The 20,800-nt window shown below is 37.0% G+C and overlaps 1 protein-coding gene across 5 annotated transcripts in view; it reads right to left on the bottom strand.

Annotated features, from left to right (window-relative positions):
* Nucleotides 1–20,800, bottom strand: part of FCHSD2 (FCH and double SH3 domains 2) — a 276,252-nt gene that overhangs the window by 56,394 nt on the left and 199,058 nt on the right. For all 5 annotated transcript variants that reach the window (XM_014842037.3, XM_014842036.3, XM_070490775.1 and 2 more), the window contains 2 exons: nt 9,656–9,778; nt 1,795–1,890 (listed from right to left, as the gene is read on the bottom strand). In XM_014842037.3, the coding sequence (XP_014697523.2) occupies nt 1,795–1,890; nt 9,656–9,778 (219 nt within the window). The remainder of the gene's footprint in view (nt 1–1,794; nt 1,891–9,655; nt 9,779–20,800) is intronic.

The following is a 20,800-nucleotide window of genomic DNA, read 5'->3' as shown; positions in this document are numbered from 1 at the left end:
GAAGGCAGAGTAGCACGCAGAAAGAACATTAATATTGCAATCATGACTGTAATGTTTCATTAATTCATCTATGACTCTGGACAAGTCTCTTTTGCTTTCTAGGCTTCAGTTTCCCCTTCAATAAAGGCAAGATTAACTCTAAGCTTCTTTCCAGCACTGCTGTTGAGGAAAACTAAGGTGCTTCACAGAAGATGAAAAATGAGAAGCTCAAGCTTTTCACCATAATCAGGAAAGGAAATCAATTTGTAAGGGAAAATGGAGAGCCCTAGCTTATACATTCCGTGGCCCCTTATACAGGTGTGTATATAAATAAACTATCATCCCAATACCAAGTCCCACCCATTATTAACATGCAAACCCACACACCCCACCCCTCCACCCTTGACCCACACTCCCATATACCTCAGCTATGGTCATTCTCAGAGCACTGACAGGGGAGAGCTCAATATCCACCAGTTGGGCAGCTTTTAAACTCTGCCCAGTAAAGATTGCACAAGGACAGAAAACAGCATAGAGTTAGAACTTTAAGGCAAACAGGGACACACAGCTAAGAACATTTAGCACAGTGTCTAGAAACAGAGGAGGATATAGGGTTGTAGCTGGGCTTTGGACAAGTGAGATGAGAATCACTGTTACTCTGATTTTTCTGAGGAAAATGGGCAAAGATAAAATAGTCTCAAATTAGTCGCAATTTAAGTCTAGCTTGGAGAACTTGTCCATATCCTGTATCTTCTGATGCTCTGCTTCATTCCTCCCAGGTTTCAAAGAAGTCAAATTATAGGACAATGTCACTGAGTCATTAAGCAAAACCTGACTGATAAAAAAAGGCACTAATTTAAAGGCAAGGATTATAATCTAGAGGGAAACATTTTGACCTACATTTCTTTACACAGTTGCTAACAGAGCTATTAAAATTTAGTAAGAAAAATAACAAAGATACCTACGGGGAAGCTTTCTATCAAATTGATACCATTAAATTCTGATATCATAAACCCCCCTGGTTTTGATTCTAGGTTTACCAACAGATTTTACCAATATAATCTGACTTCCCTCTTGGCTTGCCCACATTAAGAGAATGTGGTAGCATATCTTGGACATTCTAACATGCTAACACATAGATATGTGCTTTCTCACCTTGCCGAAGTTAAATATATTTTTTATGTTATCAAATTAGCATTTCAGTGCTTTTCTTAAAATTCAAAAATGGCAATAATTTTTCATAGAGTAAACCCAAGCATAAAAATGTATGATTAATGTCTGCTTTTTAAAAACTGCGAACTCAACTTAGCATTTGTGTTAATACTTTAACATTCTAAGAAATCTGAAAGGAATTATAGAGGGACTGTAATTTTTTAATAAAATCAATCAAACTATTTGCATGCACATATTCATTATTCTATTTATTAATTCTATTCTGGTTAAAATTTAACTACTAATTTCTTTGGAAGGATATGTATATAAAGAATTTCATGGATAAAAGTATAATTTATATTTGAATTGAAAATAAAATTTATTTAATATTTTTTCTTCTTTCCTCAGTTCAGTTTTCAGATTTTAGGTAGCTTGTCTTATAATTTAACCCTATTTAGCGGAAAGTTGTTAGCATAAAGATATTGTATGTGTTAGTCATATTTTAGAAAGAAGAAATGTCACAGTTTCTCTGCATCTTCACAGCTTTGTTATAAAATTAATGAGACATATTCAGATTTTTTGTCTGTCTATTCCAAGGATAATAGTTATTTGAGCACAAACGTAGCTTAACAACATTGAAATGAAGATCTGGAATTCCCTTACAGTATCACTGTCACAAGGCTGGAACTGGAAGGGCTGGGGTTTGTGAAACACAGCATTCTCTTGTAAAAACAGCTGAAGATTATAGTCTCGTACCACCTAAAGAGAAAAGAAAATATCCGTAAGTCTTTAAGAAGGTTAAAATGTCCAGTGATTACATTTCAAAGTTTAAGATTTATTTTGCTGTTTTCCAAAAATGAGAAATCATCCAACACTACGTGGTCAAAAAGAAATGATAATTATACTTTTTTTTTTTAAATTTTAGATAACAGTTGTTACTCATGTGTCCTATTTTCTAAAGAATCTAAATTTGGAAAGTACTAGTTTAGAAACTAGCCCAGATTTTTGGACTAGACAATATGCAATATTTTCAGACAGCAAGAAGATAGCTATTACACAAAAAGCTATTCTTTTTACTAGGGGGAGGTGCAAACCGGGAAGCACATTAGTCTCTGATATCTCTCCCAGCTCTGAAGTTTCCCAGGCCTCTGAAAGTCTGTTTTATGGAGATTGCCATTCCCTAGGAAGCTGCCAGATAGCCTCACCCATAGCACAAAACAGTATTTTTACAGTATTTCTTAACACCTTTTCTAGAAGTTACATTCTAATTACCATCTTAAAGCATACCATGAAGACAGACTAGAAAGGAAGTTATATAGAAGCAAAATTCTGATACACAAAAAGTAGCAAAACACACAGTACAGAAAGACAGTTACCTGAAAAGAATTCATTGCATTATATACCCTGGGAAAGAATGGAAATCAGCAACATTTGATTGTGCAGAAACTCATTTTCTATTTTGCTACATTGCTTATCCTTGACTTATCTTTCATTTGAGGTGTATCACAGCTCATTAGCACCTCTGCCAGAGGATGGGCAGAAGAAGGAGAAAACCAAGTGTCAAGTAGCTCTGCGGCTCCACCACAGTGCTCCTGGGAGAGCAACTTATTGAGGAGACGGAGAGAGCAGGAGGTGTATTTCGCACTTTGTTTACCACTACAACCCCAGTTCTCTATTGCGCCCCTGCCCTTCCTTCAACAACCATTTATTAAGAGAGCTTACCAGGCCCAGTGTTAAATGCAGGGGAATATATAGATGAATAAAGTTAGTTAGAAACACAGTTAGTGTCTTCAAGGAATTTATAGTCTGGAAATCGGGAGAGCCAAACAGCTTCCACAATTAAAATACACTACAGAAGTATGTGGAGGGTACTAGGAGAGCACAAAAGAGGGTGATGTTTAATCCAGGTGGAAGGGATGGTATGGAGTGAGGAGCGGTAGGGGAAATTTGGTCAGGGGAGGCTGGCTGAATAAACACATTCCAAAGGGGAATGTGTTTTGTTCTTTTCTTGGATTCCAGTTTTAAGCTAGAATAGCTGTGAAAGCTCTTGATACAGCCCTGAGAGCCTCACTAATCACCAGGCAGAAAAAGCTAAGAGGATCATCCTTCAGGTTGCCAAATCTATCCTCTCAAGAACTACACATCTTTTTTCTTTTTTTGGAAGGGGGAAGTTTCAACCTTTACAAAATTTTAACTTTTCATTATGGAAAATTTCAAACACATATAAAAGTAGAGACGACAGAGTAATGAATCCCCATGTGCCCATCACCCAACTCCCAAAAACATCCCCTCATGGCCAATCTTCTTTCATCTATAAACCCACCTACCCCTTCCACCCCCAATAATATTGAAGCAAGTTACAAACATAGCATTTCATCCATAAATATTATAGTATGATATCTAAAAGACAAGGACTTGTTTAAAAACATATCTATATTAAAATTTACAATAAATACAAAACAATCAGTAAGTGTTCAAATTTCCCTGATTGTTTCATATTTTTTCAAGTTTTTCAAATCAGGATCAAAATAAGGCCCCCACAGTGCAACTGGATGATGTTCCTTAGGTTTCTTTTCGTATACAAGTTGCTTCCTCGATCTCTTTTTTCTCTCCTTCCATTTTATTTGTTGAAGAAACTGGGTTTTTGTTCTGTAGAGTTTCCCACAGTCTGAATTTGGTCGACTGCATCCTGGTAGTATTTAGTTTCCTGTATTTGCTATAAATTGATGCTGATTGCATTCAGGTTTTTGTTGTTTTGTTTTGGCAAGGTGGTGTTTACTTCCATGAGAAGGCGAGACTCCGACTTGCCTCTTTTTATGCTATTAACAGCTGTAGTGGGCTGAATGGTGGCCCCCAAAGACATGCCCGTGTCCTAATCCCCAGAACCTAAGAATATGACCTCATTTGGAAAAAGGGCCTTTACAGATGTAATTAAGGATTTTGAGTTAAAGAGACCATTCTGGATTCCCTGGGTGGGCCCTAAATCTAATGATAAGTGTCCTTATAAAAGACACACAGAAGAAAACACAGACAGAAGAGGAGCCAATGGGACCATGGAGGCACAGACTGGAGTGATGTGACCACAAGCCAAAGAACACGTGGAAGAGGCAAGGAGCTGATTCTCCCCTAAAGCCTTTGGCGAGAGCGCAGCCCTGCTGACCCCCCAATTTCTGACTTTTAGCCTCCAGAACTTGGAGGGAATAAATTTCTATTCTTTTAAGCCATCTAGTTTATGGCAATTTGTACAGCAGCCCTAGGAAACTAACAGAATAGGCCTATGATGATAATTGCCTAAATCCATTAGGGGTGGGAAAAACTAGAGATTTTCTCTTTTTTCTATCATTCTACCAAGGAACTCTATCAGTGCCTTTTCATTTACTAGCTAGAATACTTCTGTAAGAGAAACTGTCCAAGTCAATCATTTAGTGCTTTGAGGTACAGTTTGCATAAGGCAGGATAAATGCTTAATTCTTTCCCTTCATTACCTAATTTTCAAATTGAGTTGTTTCCCTAGCAACCACCAAGGAATGACCAGTTATAGCTTTAATAAATTATTATTATGAAGTCAGAGATTTAAAAATATTTCATGTGTTTTAATCTACTGCGGTTATTACCATTATTGATGCTAAAATTATCCCATCTTTGGTTAGCAAAATCACATCCTGATTTTTGACATGACTAGTAGTTTTTTTGATAGTTTTTCAGTTTCCTTGCTTTCTATGAGGCATGACTAGCAGTTTTTTTTTTCATAGTTTTTTCAGTTTCCTTGTTTTCTATTATGACAAACTATTTAAGGTTTGTCTTATATATTTCGTGCCCCTGACCTACAATCAATTCTCTTTTCCAAAAAAGCCCTGCTTTTTGTTTTTATAGGCAGGGTAGGAGAAAGGAGAAAACAAAATCTGGACACCAGAGGTACTGGCTAGTCACTGGTCTTCTCCTTCTCAACAATTTATTTCGAAGGAAGTTGCATAGAGGTCCTGTGCACCTCCCAATGTCGGCATCCTGCAAAGTTATCAAAACCAGGAAATCGACACTGGTACAAAGCATAAAGCTTATTTAGATTTCACCAGTTACACACACACTCATTGGGGTAGGTGTAGAGTCTATGAATTTTATCACATGTGTAGCTTCAGATATCCATCATCACAATCAAGACACTTAACCATCACCCCAAGGCTCCCTTGTGCTACTGTGTAACAGCTACATCCACTCTCCCCACCCCTAACTCCTGGCAACCACTAATCTGTTCTCCACCTCTGTAAATGTTATTTCGTAAATGGTATATAATGGAATCATGCAGTATGTATCTTTTTGAGATTGCCTTTTTTCACTCAGCATAATTCCCTTTAAATTAATCCAAGTTGTTGCATGTATCAACAGTTTGTTCCTTTTCATTGCTCAGTAGTATTCCATGGTAGGGACATACCACAGTTTATTTGATCCTTTACTCACTGAAGGTCATTTAAGCAGTTTCCAATTTTTGGCTACTATGAACACTGGTGTGCAAATTTCTGTGTGAAAATAAATTTTCATCTTCTCTGGGACATATGCCTAATCTCTCTCTCTTTAAAGGCATTACTTTAGTGTATGATTGACAGACAGCAAAATTTTATTGATATGGTAAGTTTTAACGTATTTATACACCTGTAAAAATGTCACCACAATCAACATAATGAACATATTCCTCACTCTCGAAAGTTTCCTCATCCCCCTTGTAATTCTTCCCTCCAGTCTCTACCTGCTCCCCTCTGTCATTTCTTGTGACAACCGAGATCAGGCCTTAAATCTCATTACTGATGTATCCTTCAGCATCTGGCATAGTGACTTTGCCTAAAGCACCATTCAATAAATAGTTGTTGAAGGACACCTGTGTATCCAATTGCAATACTAGTGATATGAAATTTTCCCATCCATAAGCATTTATTTTTTACATTTACTTAGGTCTTCTTTAATTTCTGTCAGTTATGTTTTGTAGTTGTCAACAAAGCAGTCTTTCACCCCCTTGGTTAAATTTATTCCTAGGTATTTTATTCTTCAGATGCCACTGTAGTTGGAACTGTTTTCTTAATTTTCTTTCAGCTCATTCATTGATGGAGTATAGAAACACAACTGACTTTTGTGTTTGATCTTGCAACTTTTGCTGAATTCATTTACTAGCTCTAGTACTTTTTTTGTGGATTCTGTAGAGTTTTCTACATATAATCACGTCACCTGCAAATACAGATAATTTTACTTCTTCCCTTTCAATTTGGACACTTCTATTTCTTCTTCCTGCCTAATTGCTCTGACTAGGACTTACAGTACAATGGTGACCAGCAGTGGTGAAAGTGAGCATCTTGAGATCAGGGGAGAAAGCCTTCAGTCTTTCCCCATGGAGTAGGATACTAGCTGTAGGTTTTTCATAAATGCTCTTTATCATGTTAAGGAAGTTCCCTTTTATCCCTAGTTTGCTGAATGTTTTTTTAATCATAAAAGAGTGTTAAATTTTGTCAAATACTTTTCTTGTGTCTTTTAAGACAATCACGTGGTTTTTCTTTTTATTTTATTGTTTACTTTTTTGGTTAGTCTTCAAGGCATTAAGAATGGCAATACTAGACAATTCAATTTCCAAAGAAATATAGAATAACACTGATATTTCCTGAATTGTTAAAAGAGCTACGTTCTTCATTGGTATTGAGTTTCCTTATGCAGACAGAAAACAAGCACACAGAAAGAAACCATAAAGGCCAGGAGAACTACCTTTGGAGTTACAATCCTACAGAAAGTGTCTATGGCAACATCCGCTTCAGTTACATATACAAAGAATTTCATAAAATATTAAGGAGAAGAGCAAGCTTCATAAATAATTAAAATCAAACAAAAGCTCCTAGGGCTGGCTGTTTTCCTTCAGGGGATGAAAGATAGAGAGAGCACTGTAACATTTACAGTGTGTTAGTAGGGATTACCCCCCAATATCTTTGGCTATGTGGGAAAAAATGGATCCCCCCAACCAAAAGACAAAGTAATAACGCAGTGGAATGAAAACGTAAGGGGTTTCAAATTTCTTTTTGGGTGATCAGATCACTGGGTTGCTTTTAGCGTATAACAAGAGCAGCATAACAAGCTCTTTGTAACAGAAAAGCACATGGCATACAGTTTGTAGCTGTGAGCTCCTCTGGTCCTTGGAACAAAAGGGCACAGCTCCCAGCTACACCATTCTTATTAAATTTTTATTATTACCACTTTCAATCTAAATGTAAGAGCATCTCATTTATTCCTCATCCCTGGGGAGGAAGATACTCATATGAGTAAATGCAGAGGAAAATGAAAGCTTATCTGTGTCCAAATCAGTTTATACATTTTTAATTCAATTCTATAAAAATACATAAGCTGAAGAACTAATATAGTATAGAAGTAGAGCACGGAAAACACTATGTGTGAGTGTGTGACTCAGGCAAGCCACATCAACTTCCTGAGTTTTTTCCTCTCTATAAAATAAGCATGATAATACCAGAGGATGTGCTAAAAACTTCCAGAAAATTGTTAAGTGTTTTGTGTAAAATATTAGTTATTTTCTAAGCCTATACCTATACCTGTTTTATAAACTAAAAGCGGTGTATCCAACCTAACTTATTCTTGGAAAAAGAGATTTTCAAAAATTTTGTTAGAGGGGAACCTCTCTGATAAAATTAGAATGAATATCATACAATACAATTTCTAATAAAATTAAAAATGAAATATGCTACCCCACTACATACTCCCATTGAATGGAACCTGGAAAAACTCACTTTAAGTAATTCATGGGTTAACAAGGGGGAAAAATGTAGAAACAACAAAAAAGCCTGACATATCACAGAATGCACTTAAAGTAGAAGGAGAAATTTTTTGCCTTAAATGGATTTACTTGAAATAAGAAAGACTGAAAACATAGGGCCTAACAGAAAAAGTAGCCTGAAAAAGAAGAACATAAATTGTAATAAAGTAAAAGAAATAATGAATATCAAAGCAAAGATTAAGGAAACAGAAAAGAACAACATTGAGAAGTACAGCAAAAGCTTGTCTTGGAAAAGAGTAATAAAATAGACGGGTAACTCTGATCAAAATAAGAGACATTAGAAACAAAAAGGGAGACAATTACGTATGGAGGCAAACAAGTTTATACACAAATTTATGCCATTAAATTTGATAAATGAAATGGACAATTGTCTAATAAAATATGTTACCAAAATGTATTAAAAACAAAACAAAAAACCTGAATGGATCAATAAATATAAATAATTTGGTCACTAGTCAAAAATCAACTATTCCATGAAAGGAATAAAGCCAAGATGCTTTTATAGGCCTTTCCCCACAACATTCTCTTATGGAAAACTTCCAAGATACACACATCAAAATAAAAACAATTGTATAGAAACACCCATATATCCACTACCTAGATTCTTCAATTAACATTTTTCTATATTTGCTTTCACATAACTATCCATCTATCCATCCATCCTTCTTTCTATACATCAATCCTTTTATATCTTTTATTGGATCCTGGGGGCTAAAAATATAGGAAAATACAAATATGACAGGATTTCAAAGCACTAGACTAGTGATCTTTATATTTCTGTATCAACTTAACATTTTAAATGTTTTTCTAAAAACAGAACTGGAGGTATGGACGGCTGAAAACAAGAACAAGCACATAAGGAGGAGCTCAGAAGCAGGGTCTGTGCCCCTTTTCTCTCCTGTCTTTGGACGCTGTCTTGTGAGATGGACACCCTGATCCCCTTCCAAACTATTTCCTAGGGTATTAGTCAGTTCCCGCTCTCTCTGCCAAAAAAGAGAACTGAACTGGATCTTTTAAAACAGCAGTTATAAAATGAATATATTCTTACAAATGCATGCATTCAGTCAGGAAATATTTACTATGCACTGAATTTACCAGAAGGAAAATAACATTTACTAATCACAGGAACAATTTATCTTCCAAAGGACAGTTTCTCCACTGCAAAAAATTTTAATCTGTCAGATCCTGAAGAAAAGCAACTTCATTTATTTTCTCCGTACACAGTGTGACATGCCAGTAAAGATGATGGATTTCAACAGTTTTGAATGAAAAGATTACTACTAAAGAATGACAGCATAGAAGGTAAGGTTAATTTTTTAAAAACATTATACCATTCATTTTCTTTCGATTATAAAATGCTACTGTCCCCTTTGTACCCCCTTATTACTCTTTGCACTGACACCTGACCTTGTTGTTCCCTCATATGAGTGCCTTCAAAATCTGAGTGGAAGATAAAATTCTTTAAACCATTCTCTCAAAAGCAACGAGCATGACAGTGGACTGGTGTCCTGAGCTAGCCTGTGTCATCACCTCCCTCTTGCCAACTCATCAAGGAGAACAGAACTTTGTTAGAAGGAATATAGTTTCCAGGAAACTTGTCCTTTAAAGCATTCTCCTAATGTCATTGGTACTTTCATTTTGTTTGTATGTAAAAACATTTTAGATTCTAAAATGGATAACATTACATATTGTACTAAGGTAACTTACCTTGCTGGAGGTTTCTAATAAAAACTGGAATGTGTTCTGCACAGCTTGGCACGTCTCTAGCTCAGTTCGGCTGAAGGCTATTAAATAATCCTTGAGGTGATCATACACATTTCCATCAAGAGCCTGTAAAAGAGGAGTAAACAAACACAAAGAAATTATAAGGCTTTGACATATAATATCTATTGCATACAAGGTAAGTTCAGTTTAAAATCTATTAATAATGGACAAAAGATACAGTTTGTTTTGTAAGAGTAAACATATACCTTAAACAATCACCTGGGAAAATGTTGAATCTTTTTAACAAATAGGAACTGAAAAAGGTAAAGGTAACCAATATTGAAAAAAGCTGTCGGAATAGGACAAAACTTGGAGACAAAATGGTTGAATTTTGATCTTTGCTCATCTGCTTATTAGCTGTGTCAACTTCTGTAATCACTTTATAACAGAGTAGGTGTGGGAGTTAAAAACATAGAATAACAAAATAAACTACAACAATAAAAGTTACCATTTTAACTATTTTAAAGAGTACAATTCAGTGGCTTTTAGCACCTTCACAGTGTTGTACAACCATCACTACTATCTAATTCCAGGACATGTGCATCTCCCCAAAAAGAAATCTCATACCCAGTCACCACTCATTCCCATTCTTCCTCTGCCCCAGCCTCTGGCAACCATAATTTACTTTCTATCCCTATGGCTTTGCCTCTTCTGGACATTTCATATAAATGGAATCATATAACATGTGGCCTTTTGTGCCTGCCTCTGTTACTTAGCATAATGTTTTCAAGGTTCATCAATATATTAGTACTTTATTTCTTTTTATGGCTGAATAATATTCCATTGTATCAATATACCATATTTTATCTATCCAATCATCAGTTGATGGACATTTGGGTTGTTTCTACTTTGTGGCTATTATGGATAATGCTACTACGAACATTTGTGTTTTTGTTTGAACACCTGTTTCCAATTCTCTTGGGTATATACATAGTAAAGGAATTGCTGGGTTCTATGGTAAGTCTGTGTCTAACCATTTTTCTTTTTTTGGTGAGGAAGGTAGGCCCTGAGCTAACATCCATGCCCATCTTCCTCTACTTTATATGTGAGAAGCCTGCCACAGCATGGCTTGCCAAGCGGTGCCATGTCCGCACCCAGGATCCGAACCAGCAAACCCAGGGCCGCAGAAGCAGAATGTGTGAACTTAACCACCGCACCACTGTGCTGGCCCCCTTCACTCATCTTTTAATTGGGTTGTTTTACTTTTTGTTGTTGAGTTGTAAGCATTCTTTATATATTTGGATACTATTTATGTATTTGGATATATATATTTTATCAGATATATGATTTTCAAACATATTCTCCCATTTTGTGGGCTTTTTCACTTTCTCAATAGTGTCCTTTGACACAGAAGTTTTTAATTTTGATGAAGTCTAATTTAGCTATGTTTTCTTTTGTTGCTTGTGTTTTGCTGTGATATCTAAGAATTCTAAATGGCGGTTTTACAGTAAAAAGTTCTCCATATATCTCATGTTTGGCTATTCCATTAAATTTTTACTATAAAACTGATTTTTTAGAAATAACAGAGTCTGTCCCCAAAGCATTGAGTAATCAAGCTGCACATTCTGTAGTGCTTTAACCAGCAGATGGCGCCATCAAGTACTTTAAACACTGGCCGTGCAAATTCCTTAAGATTCCTTTCCATTGTAACATGTAGTTATGTAACATCCCCAGAGAGACTGCTGGTGTTAAGTCTGAATAAAAATTCCTCTTAAGACATGTTTTTCATGAACTTGTTAAAAAAGAAACATAGGACTTCTTCTGATAAGAGATTTTTGCCTTAGAAATGCTTTTGCAGATTGTTGAAACCGTGTGTTTGCAAGAAACCAATGCAGTACTTTATTTAAACACAGCAAATAGCAACATAGGCATCATGAGTATCCCACTCTCTGAGTTTCTGATTCAGTAGATTGGGGGGTGGGGCCTGAGAATTTCTTTTCTTTTCGAGGAAGATTAGCCCTGAGCTAACTGCTGCCAATCCTCTTTTTGCTGAGGAAGACTGGCCCTAAGCTAACATCATGCCCATCTTCCTCTACTTTATACATGGGACGCCTACCACAGCATGGCTTTTGCCAAGTGGTGCCATGCCTGCACCCGGGATCTGAACCGGCGAACCCCGGGCTGCCGAAGTGGAACATGCGCACTTAACCGGCCCCTCTATTTTTTATCAACTTGCTGCTGGTCTGGGGACCACACTTTGAGTACCACTAGACTAAAGAGTCATTTTAGCTGATTAGGTTGATTAAGTGCATTTATGTAGACTTAGATCCTGCTGACCCTGTAAAAGTGGCTGGAGGCGGGAAGTCTACCATCCTCAGAAGCCTCAACAGCACCAACGTAGCAGGTAGGCAGATCAGCAGCTGTTTTCAACTGACAATCATGCTCTGCTTCAGAATTATTGAGGCAGCATGATACAGCATGGGAAAGAACTTGAGTTCTGAGATAAGCTGGATGTGGGTTAGAATCTCAGAACTCTTACTTACTTCATCATTTTGATGATTTTCTCACTTGTAAACAGGGAGTAGGAATACCACATACTCCAAGGGACACTGTGAAGATTAAATAAGGTAATGGAAGTGGCACAATGTTAATCTCCTTTCTTGCCTTGCTTAAAAATCTTCAACAGATTGGCCACATATTGATAATTGTTAAAGCTAGGTAACAAGTACATGTGGGGCATTATACTACTCTTCTTACTTCAGTGTATGCTGGAAATTTTCCATAAAACTGTAAAAAGAAAACTTGAATATCAGAACAGAAAAATAAAGTGATGCCACAAATTTTTTTTTCCCCAATACTTTCCCACTGGCATATTTTGAAAAGTCAAATGGTTACAGTGATATATTTTGAAACGTCAAAATCCTTTAGCTGATATCTAAGGTCCTTTATCATCTGGTCCCAGACTACCTCTCATTAGCACCACCTCGCATCACTGTCGTCTGCACTGTACTCTACACCCCAACCAGACTGAGCCATTTTGGAAAATGCCATTCACTTAGTCTCTTAGCCTGGAACATCCTGCCCCCTCTTCTCTCCCAGTCAGACAGTAATAATGATGGCTAACACAGGCAACTAACATTTACTAATGGCTTACCATGTTCCAAATGCTTTACAAAACTGACAACCAGTTCCTCCATAGTGATTCCACAATCTTCTGTATGCTGTATGGGTATTACTACAAGGCATGGATTGAGTCCTAGTCAGGCACAGTGCCTGGCAGACAGCAGATGCTCAAAAATATGTAAAGAATATATAAATGGTTGCTCTACTCTGGAGTTTAACACAGCAACAAATATGCACTGAATGAGTTGGCTGACAGGCAAGTTACACCCAAGACATTCCAGGTAAGAGAGATGTTCTATTAGACATCATGTACCAAACACAGTAAAGGCTTCAGTAACCCAAGGGAGGCTTCATCAAACTACATTAGGTGGGAGGTGGGCCACGTGGTTGGAAGCCTCTTCCAGCAGACAGAGATTAACCTTAAAATATTTCTTTCACCCTATTCAACACCCAGAATCTCCTGAATTTTAATTATCACCTTTGCAGGGGGGCTGTATTCATTAACCTGCACACGTATCAATTTTTCTGGTGGGTAAGAATGAGATAGCTGGAGGCCTTCTGGCCCAGGTGCATTATTGCCAGTGTGCAGAGTTAACGCAGGAGGTATGAAAATCAAGAAATGATTGGAATTCAAAGCACAGGAAGTGGATGATTATCCTATGATTGGCTCCAGCCCCATGCCTCAAGTTAACTGCAGTCGTTTGAACCAGTGATGGTGCCTAGAGATGAAGTTCAAAGAAATTCTGGGTAGAACTGTCTCAATATGGTTTGTGATTAGAACGTAGAATACATAAATATTTATATGGACTTTGACTAAAAAGCCAATAATTAGAAAATAAGTTGTCCCCCCACACAGAAAAAAATACTGGGAACCAAAGAAGAGAGCTTGAAAACGCTTTTTACAAACTCCTGCATCACAGTACTTATCACACAAAGTACTTATCACTGTCTATCATAGCACTTAGTAGCTGTCTCATCTAGATTACTGCAGCAATCTCCTATTGCTCTGCAACCAGCTGTCCCTCCTGCCAACCCATTTCCACACTGCAGTTAGGATGTTTCTAAATTGCATACTGGAACCATTTATATGTACATACATATATATGTCTGATTTCTCCAAGGGACCATCAGTTCCTTGAGAGCAGGCAGCACTTGCTTCTTCCCTTTATCTCTAACCTTAGCAGAGAAAGCCTGCAGTAAATGATCACTGAAATGAACGGAACCAAGAAAGGCGGGAGCTACAAAAGCAGGCCCCAACTGCACGAGAGGGAAGGCGCTGAAGAAACATTGAGAGAAAATGAGATAATCAGGCATTTAATTTATCCTAATTGGGTCAGTCTTACTCCAGTAAAAAATACATAATTATTTAACTTAGATTTTGACCAGACACTATTCCCCTCCTCTGACTTTCACACCTTTGTATCAAACTGCCTCTTAGACCGAACCATTCTCTTCTCCAACTGCTCTTCTGCAGCTGGGAGGAAGTTTCTCAATTGCATATTTTACTTGACTGCTCAACAATGTTCACTGACTACCTGTTACATTTAGGATAAAGAAAAACAAAATAAAATTCATGATTTTGTGACTGTATGATCTGGACTTAGCTGACCTCTCCAGCTTCTTCACTCATTACTCCTATTCTCCTTCCACAGTACACTGTCCCCCCGACGCACATCTTTTGTTTCCTCCAGTATTTCTCTCTTGCCTCTGAGCTTTCACACAGGCTTTCCCTCTTTCTTGACTACTCTCTCCCCTCTCCTTCTTGGTCTGGCTAATTCGTACTCATCCTTAAGATCTTCTCTTAATCATTATCTATTCTGGACCTCCCTCTTGTCTTTTGCTTCATACCTCCGAATCATGAAATATAATCTCGCACTGGTGATGCCTATTTGTCTGTCTCTTCTTTTGGTTTGTTAAGTTCCATGAAGGGAGGGACCATGTCTGTCTGTTTACCACTGTGTCTTCTGTGCTGAGTTACAGGGTTTGCTATACTGGTAGTGCTTAATAAGTATCTGTTCAACAAACAATACACCAATCAGAATTCACATGCTAAAAAAAAAATGAATGAGCCCAACTTGAGTCCCACGACTAAGTAAGCCTGAAGACGTTATGTAGCATTAGTAAAATTCTGTACAAGCTAGAGAAGAAACTAACTTCACAAAACTCTATCTAATGCAGTAGTTTTCAAACCTTTTTAGTAGCGGCATCTTTTTATGTGGACTCAGGACATAAAACTTCACACATATTTTCTCTCCCTCTAGTGACAGATCCCGCTCTCTTGGCCACAAGGCTGAACTTGCAGGCCAAGCTGGTATGCAAGACAGAACATCATACTTCTGCCCTTTTGCCCACAGTTACTGGGCAGAGGAGGGCACTTGACCTAAAGTAGGTCAATCCTGGGATGGAAGATGAAAGATGAGTCCAAAATGGCCTATTCATCCCACCAAGTGGCTATTCTTCCCACCAAGTAGAGAAAGCCTATCTGCAATAGGAGGGACTTAAACCAACTCACAAGGAAAAGCAGTGATGGGAAATAGGCAGAGTGAAGCTGGGAATAGGGGGCAGAGGAGAGAGACAGAGAATGTCCTTGGATCGGGTGGTTCCTGAGCAAGCACCACCTTGTCCTTTCTGTGATTTGTTTACCTGAGCCAACAAATTCTTGTTTTGCTCAAGAAACACTGAGTCTTTATTATCTGAAATTAAGAGACTCCTTACTAAAGGGTTATGGATGATAACTATAGCTTATATCAGCCCTATTATCTAAATTATTTCTTTTGGTTGCATTATAAGAGAAAAGCTTGATTCATATAGATAATTAATGGCAAGTAATAATAATTCAATAGCTTGCCTTACTATTGCTTGTTCTCTTCAGTCAAACAGATCTAAAAGCTTGAAGTAGACAATTTTTATTTCAAAGTTGAATCATAAATATAATCCAAAAGCTACATGTATTTCTACATGTAGAAATTTTTTAAGCCTTAAAAAAATTTTTCCTCTTTCTCCCCAAAGCCCCTCAGTACATAGTTGTGTATTTTTAGTTGTGGGTGCCTCTAGTTGTGGCATGCGGGACGCTGCCTCAGCGTGGCCTGATGAGCGGTGCCATGTCTGTGCCCAGGATCCTAACTGGCGAAACCCTGGGCCACTGAAGCAGAGTGTGCGAACCTAACCACTCAGCGATGGGGCCGGTCCCGCTACATGTCTTTCTTATAAATTTAAAGTCAGATAACAACTACTTAAAACTTACCATCAATGATATAAGTGTCATAACTGTAAACGTTTGACAAGGGCATGCATGGTGAAGATGCCTCTGAGCCCTATCTAGCATTTATACGAGCAAGGCACAAGATGTTCTCTAAGGACTCTTGCTTATTCAATTTCAAATGAGCAGATGTGCAAAAACTTCAATTCACATAGAGAGCTGTGTGAAGAGCCAAAAATTTCGAATCAGTGATACACCAGAATTCACATATATGCTTAGAAAGGGCAGGAGAAGCATTCTTTCAAGGTTTGTACAAACATGAGTTAATCTGGCAGGATTAGCTCCTTGGTGGTCTCCACTACGCAAAAACTTGGTAGGTAACTCACCCAAATGCACATTTGAGACACAGTCAAACTTTTCTTTTTATTTCATACAAATTGCTAGGGGAAGAAGTCTGTAAAATCTAAATTGAGAAACCATGAGGCCTTGGTTCAGCCATATGTTCTAATGGTCTAGCAGCGTTTTTGAAAAAACTGAATTTGAATGCCTTTAAGCAGCCATGTTCTTTTCAGTTACCCATAGACCACACATTCCCTTATATATTACCCCTGCCCTCTATACTCATGTGATCAACTTGATCTCTAAAATCAGTTGAGTTTGGAACCCAAGCTCATAATAGTAAATACTCAAAACAGTAAAAAAAAATTGGGCTATCCTAAACAAATTCAAAAACAGAACTCTAGGATGTTCCACCAAACACTTATTTTACAGGAAACTGTAAATTTCTTGTTTGAACTTGTTTGAGGAAGAAAACTATGATGAATTACGAGTTCAGAGAAAGAAAATGTGTCATTTTTCTAAGCATTTGATGAAATTTCCCCTAAAGCGAGAACTGTAAACAGTAGCCTCCTTATTTAGATCCAGGAAGGGTACAGGTCTTGCAGTCACAGAGTTATGCTGAACTCTCTTCAGTTTCCTTAATGCAGCCTAGAAAAGCAAACTCTTCTTTTTTCAGGAGCAACGGGCATTCTAAAATAGTCTTTGTTCTGGAAAAGTGACGGATATAAATATCAAGATGGTGATAAATATAAGCTATCTTAAAACTGAATCATGAAGTTCTGCAGTCCTCCTTTGCTGATGGAAGAAAACTGATTGCCTGCCTGCATTTGTTTATCTTTCTGAGAAGACTTCAATCTGTACTTAACCAGGATGCAAAGAGAAAAACAGTTTTTACAAATTTAAAGAGATCAAAGCAAGTACTTGGCTGTATTTGTATCACTGTAAATATCTCAACACATGGTCAAATCTGTCCAATAATAATAAAATAAAAGTAGAAACACATCACCTAATTTTATACTTACAACTTTTATCTAAAAGCACTGAGTTACTTCAGGTTCTGTGAAAAAGAAAACAAAGTTTCTATCTGTGAATTACAAGCCAGGAAAAGAAAATTCACTACTGCCTTTCTATCAAGTGTTGTCCTCTTGAGTTATTTACTAGCATGCATCATCTGTTGTGAGTGTGCTAAATTTTTAGGTTGCAACCCCAAAGCCGCATGGTCCAATAGAAAGCCTTAAGCCACAGAAACTTGCATTCAAATCCCAATTCTACCACTCACTAGCAATGTCACTTTGGGAAAACACTGAACCTTCTTGAGCTTTAAATTCCTGATTTGATGGAGTCAAAAGAGTATGGTACTTGTAAAAGATGGTTATTAAAATAACAAAGCTTAACCATTTCTATGTTCTACCCAAGAATTTTATCTATTTTCCTTATAGGATCTATAGTAAGGGATTTTGGTGACGACTTGGTTTTGAGCCTTGATTTTATTATGAATGTAAGCAGTATAACACCTCTAAGCCTCAATTTCCTTGTATAAAGAGATATTAATAGTATCTCCCCATGAGGTCTGTAAAATAGATATTTTCTAGTGTATAATGTTAATTCCCTTGTTTCTTTTCATATATTTTTTGGAGTTGTTTTGTTAGTGGTTGCCTGGGGATTACAATCAAGATCTTAACTTAAACTACGCTCGTTTGGATTAATGCAAACAATTTGAACAGTATACAAAAACACTGCTCCTATACAGCTGTATTCTCTCTCTCCTCTATGCTATTATTGTCATACAAATATATCTTTATACATTATAAACCCATCAACAATGTTTTATAATTATTGCTTTTATAATTATTGCACTGTCTTTTAAATCAGACTTTAAATTAACTACTCCTTTCTCAGAATGGATAACCTCAATCATTTGATCTTTAAGTTCACGGATTCTTTCGTCTGCCAGCCCATCTTTGATGCCAAATGCTTCTAGTGCATTTTTATTTCAGTTATTGTATTTTTCAACTCCAGAATTTCTATTTGCCTCCTTTTTATAATTTCTATCTCTTTGTTGATACTCTCTCTTTGGTTGGGACATTCTTCTCATGCTTTCCTTTAGCTCTTTTTAACATATTAAAAACTAGGTGATTTAAAATCTTCGTCTAATAAATTTGATGTATGGGCTTCCATGGGGTCAGTTACTATTGACTCCTTTTCTTCCTGTGCATGCACTATACTTTCCTACTTCTTTACATGTCTCCTATTTTTTTGGTTAAAAACTGGACATTTAAAATTATATAATGTGGCAATTCTGGAAATGAAATTCCTCTCTCTCTCCAGGATTTGTTGTTGCTGCTGCTGTTTGTTTACTTAGTGACCATGTTTTATCTCTATGTTCCAGGGAATCCAGAATTTTTCAAGAAGCTTCACAGACTCCACAAATATTTGATTTGAAAGTTTTAATATGCATCAGTTTGACTATTTTTAAAATATATATGAATTTAGTCCCCCAGCCATTCATTATTTTCCATCTCACCCTACTGCTAAACATTAGTATTCATTTCTAATAAACCCACCAGAATCAGCAATCAAGTAAAATTATGTGATAAAGGTGACTGGCTTGCCCAGGCAAGCTTAAAGCAGTATACTTCCAGAGACTCAAGCCAATACGCAAGCCAAGATCTACTGGCTTCAGTATACTGCCTTTAGGAAATCTCTTTTGTTCTCAAATATATGTTGTATAGGCAAAAATAATGAGTAGTTTTCCTTAAAGCAGAAGCTGAGGATATAATTACATAATCTTTGCAGTCCATAAATTCTGTGTGGAAATTTAAATTTTTTTGTTTTCATTTTAATAAATAACTTTAAATGACACAACTTGATCCAGGATTATATGGATGATTATCTTTTATTGGAATACTGCTTTGGGATTTCTGTGCTTATGCTTGTGTTTATGATCAATGTGCCAAGTAGCTTTATTCTAATGGTCCTAGGTTAATAAGAATAGATCTTGAACTTAAAATAATCTTAAACTTAAAATGTAAATGACATAGCTGCAACACATGGAGATCAAATGACATCAGTGAATGCTATATTAACAGAGCTGAAAACGGTGGTGAGAGAAAAAAAGCCATTATAGGCATATGGTAGTATAGACAGTGAGAAATCAAAAGAGCCTAGAGACAGTACAATTCACATTCCAAATAGCAATTTAGGTTCAACTAATTATTATCAGCTATCATATTTAATTCTTTTTGCCAATTTGAATTTTATTGATTTTATAGATTTGTCTGTGTTTAAATGAAAATTTTGCTTGGTTTTATACTTGCATAAAAGCTATAAGTGTAAGTTTTTACCTAGTCTTGTTTGTGCATATTTAAATAACATTTTAATCAAAATAATCTAAGATAGCTCACAGGAATTTTTGCCCAGTAAAAAGAAGGTCCTAGATTACTCAAAGGTGAAGTTTCATCACCATCCCTGTTTTCACTCCACCACAGGACTGAAGGGTGTGCCTCCTGCTTAATTAAATAGCAGATTTCTGCTCACCAACGGTACCACCCCAACAGCAGAGATGCTCTTCCTTTGCTGTGGTCCTGATGACCTAGAGGTAGTGATGACGGGCACAGTTACACAGCTAGAAGCAAGGAGAGCTGGAGGGCAAAAAGGCCTGATGGAGGAACCCGAAAGGCTTCTGGGAGAAACTAGGGCAGAAGTCCACATCCTTAGGCATGTAAACCAGAAAAACATACATATCAGACAGTAAATAGAACCTCTGCAGACAGACGAAGTTTTGGCATTCCAATTTAGACCTAGAATTTCCCCATATTCATTTTTAGCTTCGTTATTTAAATGACATCTTTTGTGTGCATTTTTGACGTTAAAGTACTTTTTGTTTTTGCTGAGGAAGATTCGCCTTGAGCTAACATCTGTTGCCAATCTTCCTCTTTCTGAATATAGGCCACTGCCACAGCACGGCCACTGACAGACAAGTGGTGTAGGTCCATGTCCAAGAACTGAACCCAGGCCGCTGAAGCGGAGCGTGCCAAACTTAACCACTAGGCCACCGGGGCTGGCTCAACATTAAAGTATTTAAATGCCAGAAAGTATTTAGCACGAAGAATATAAAGCTTTAGTTTTAGTTGAGGAAGCAATATCCTTGATGTTGGCAATCTTAAAGTTCCGTATTACATTAAAACTTTAAGGAAGAGTTAATATACATTTCTTGGATATACAGGACAATTAGCAGAAAGGACATAGTCTGATGTCCTTAGATGTTTCCATTGCTCTCTTCTGAACTACAAGTGGTGGTTGCACTGAACATGGTCTGACCCTTTCCAGCCTCAAGACAACTTCTGACAGGAACAATCTTACACCTATGGTTTACTCCCACGTGACAGCTAAACTTCTTTGCACCTAAATTTTCTATGTGATTTGGAATACTATGACAAAAAGAAACTTGTGATAAGCATAATAATAAAGTAATTATTCAACAGTTC

This window comes from Equus asinus, chromosome 20, assembly GCF_041296235.1.
Source record: "Equus asinus isolate D_3611 breed Donkey chromosome 20, EquAss-T2T_v2, whole genome shotgun sequence".
NCBI classification, from domain to species: Eukaryota; Metazoa; Chordata; class Mammalia; order Perissodactyla; family Equidae; genus Equus; species Equus asinus.
Note: the sequence above shows the minus strand (reverse complement) of the source record. Positions and strands in the feature narration are given on the sequence as shown.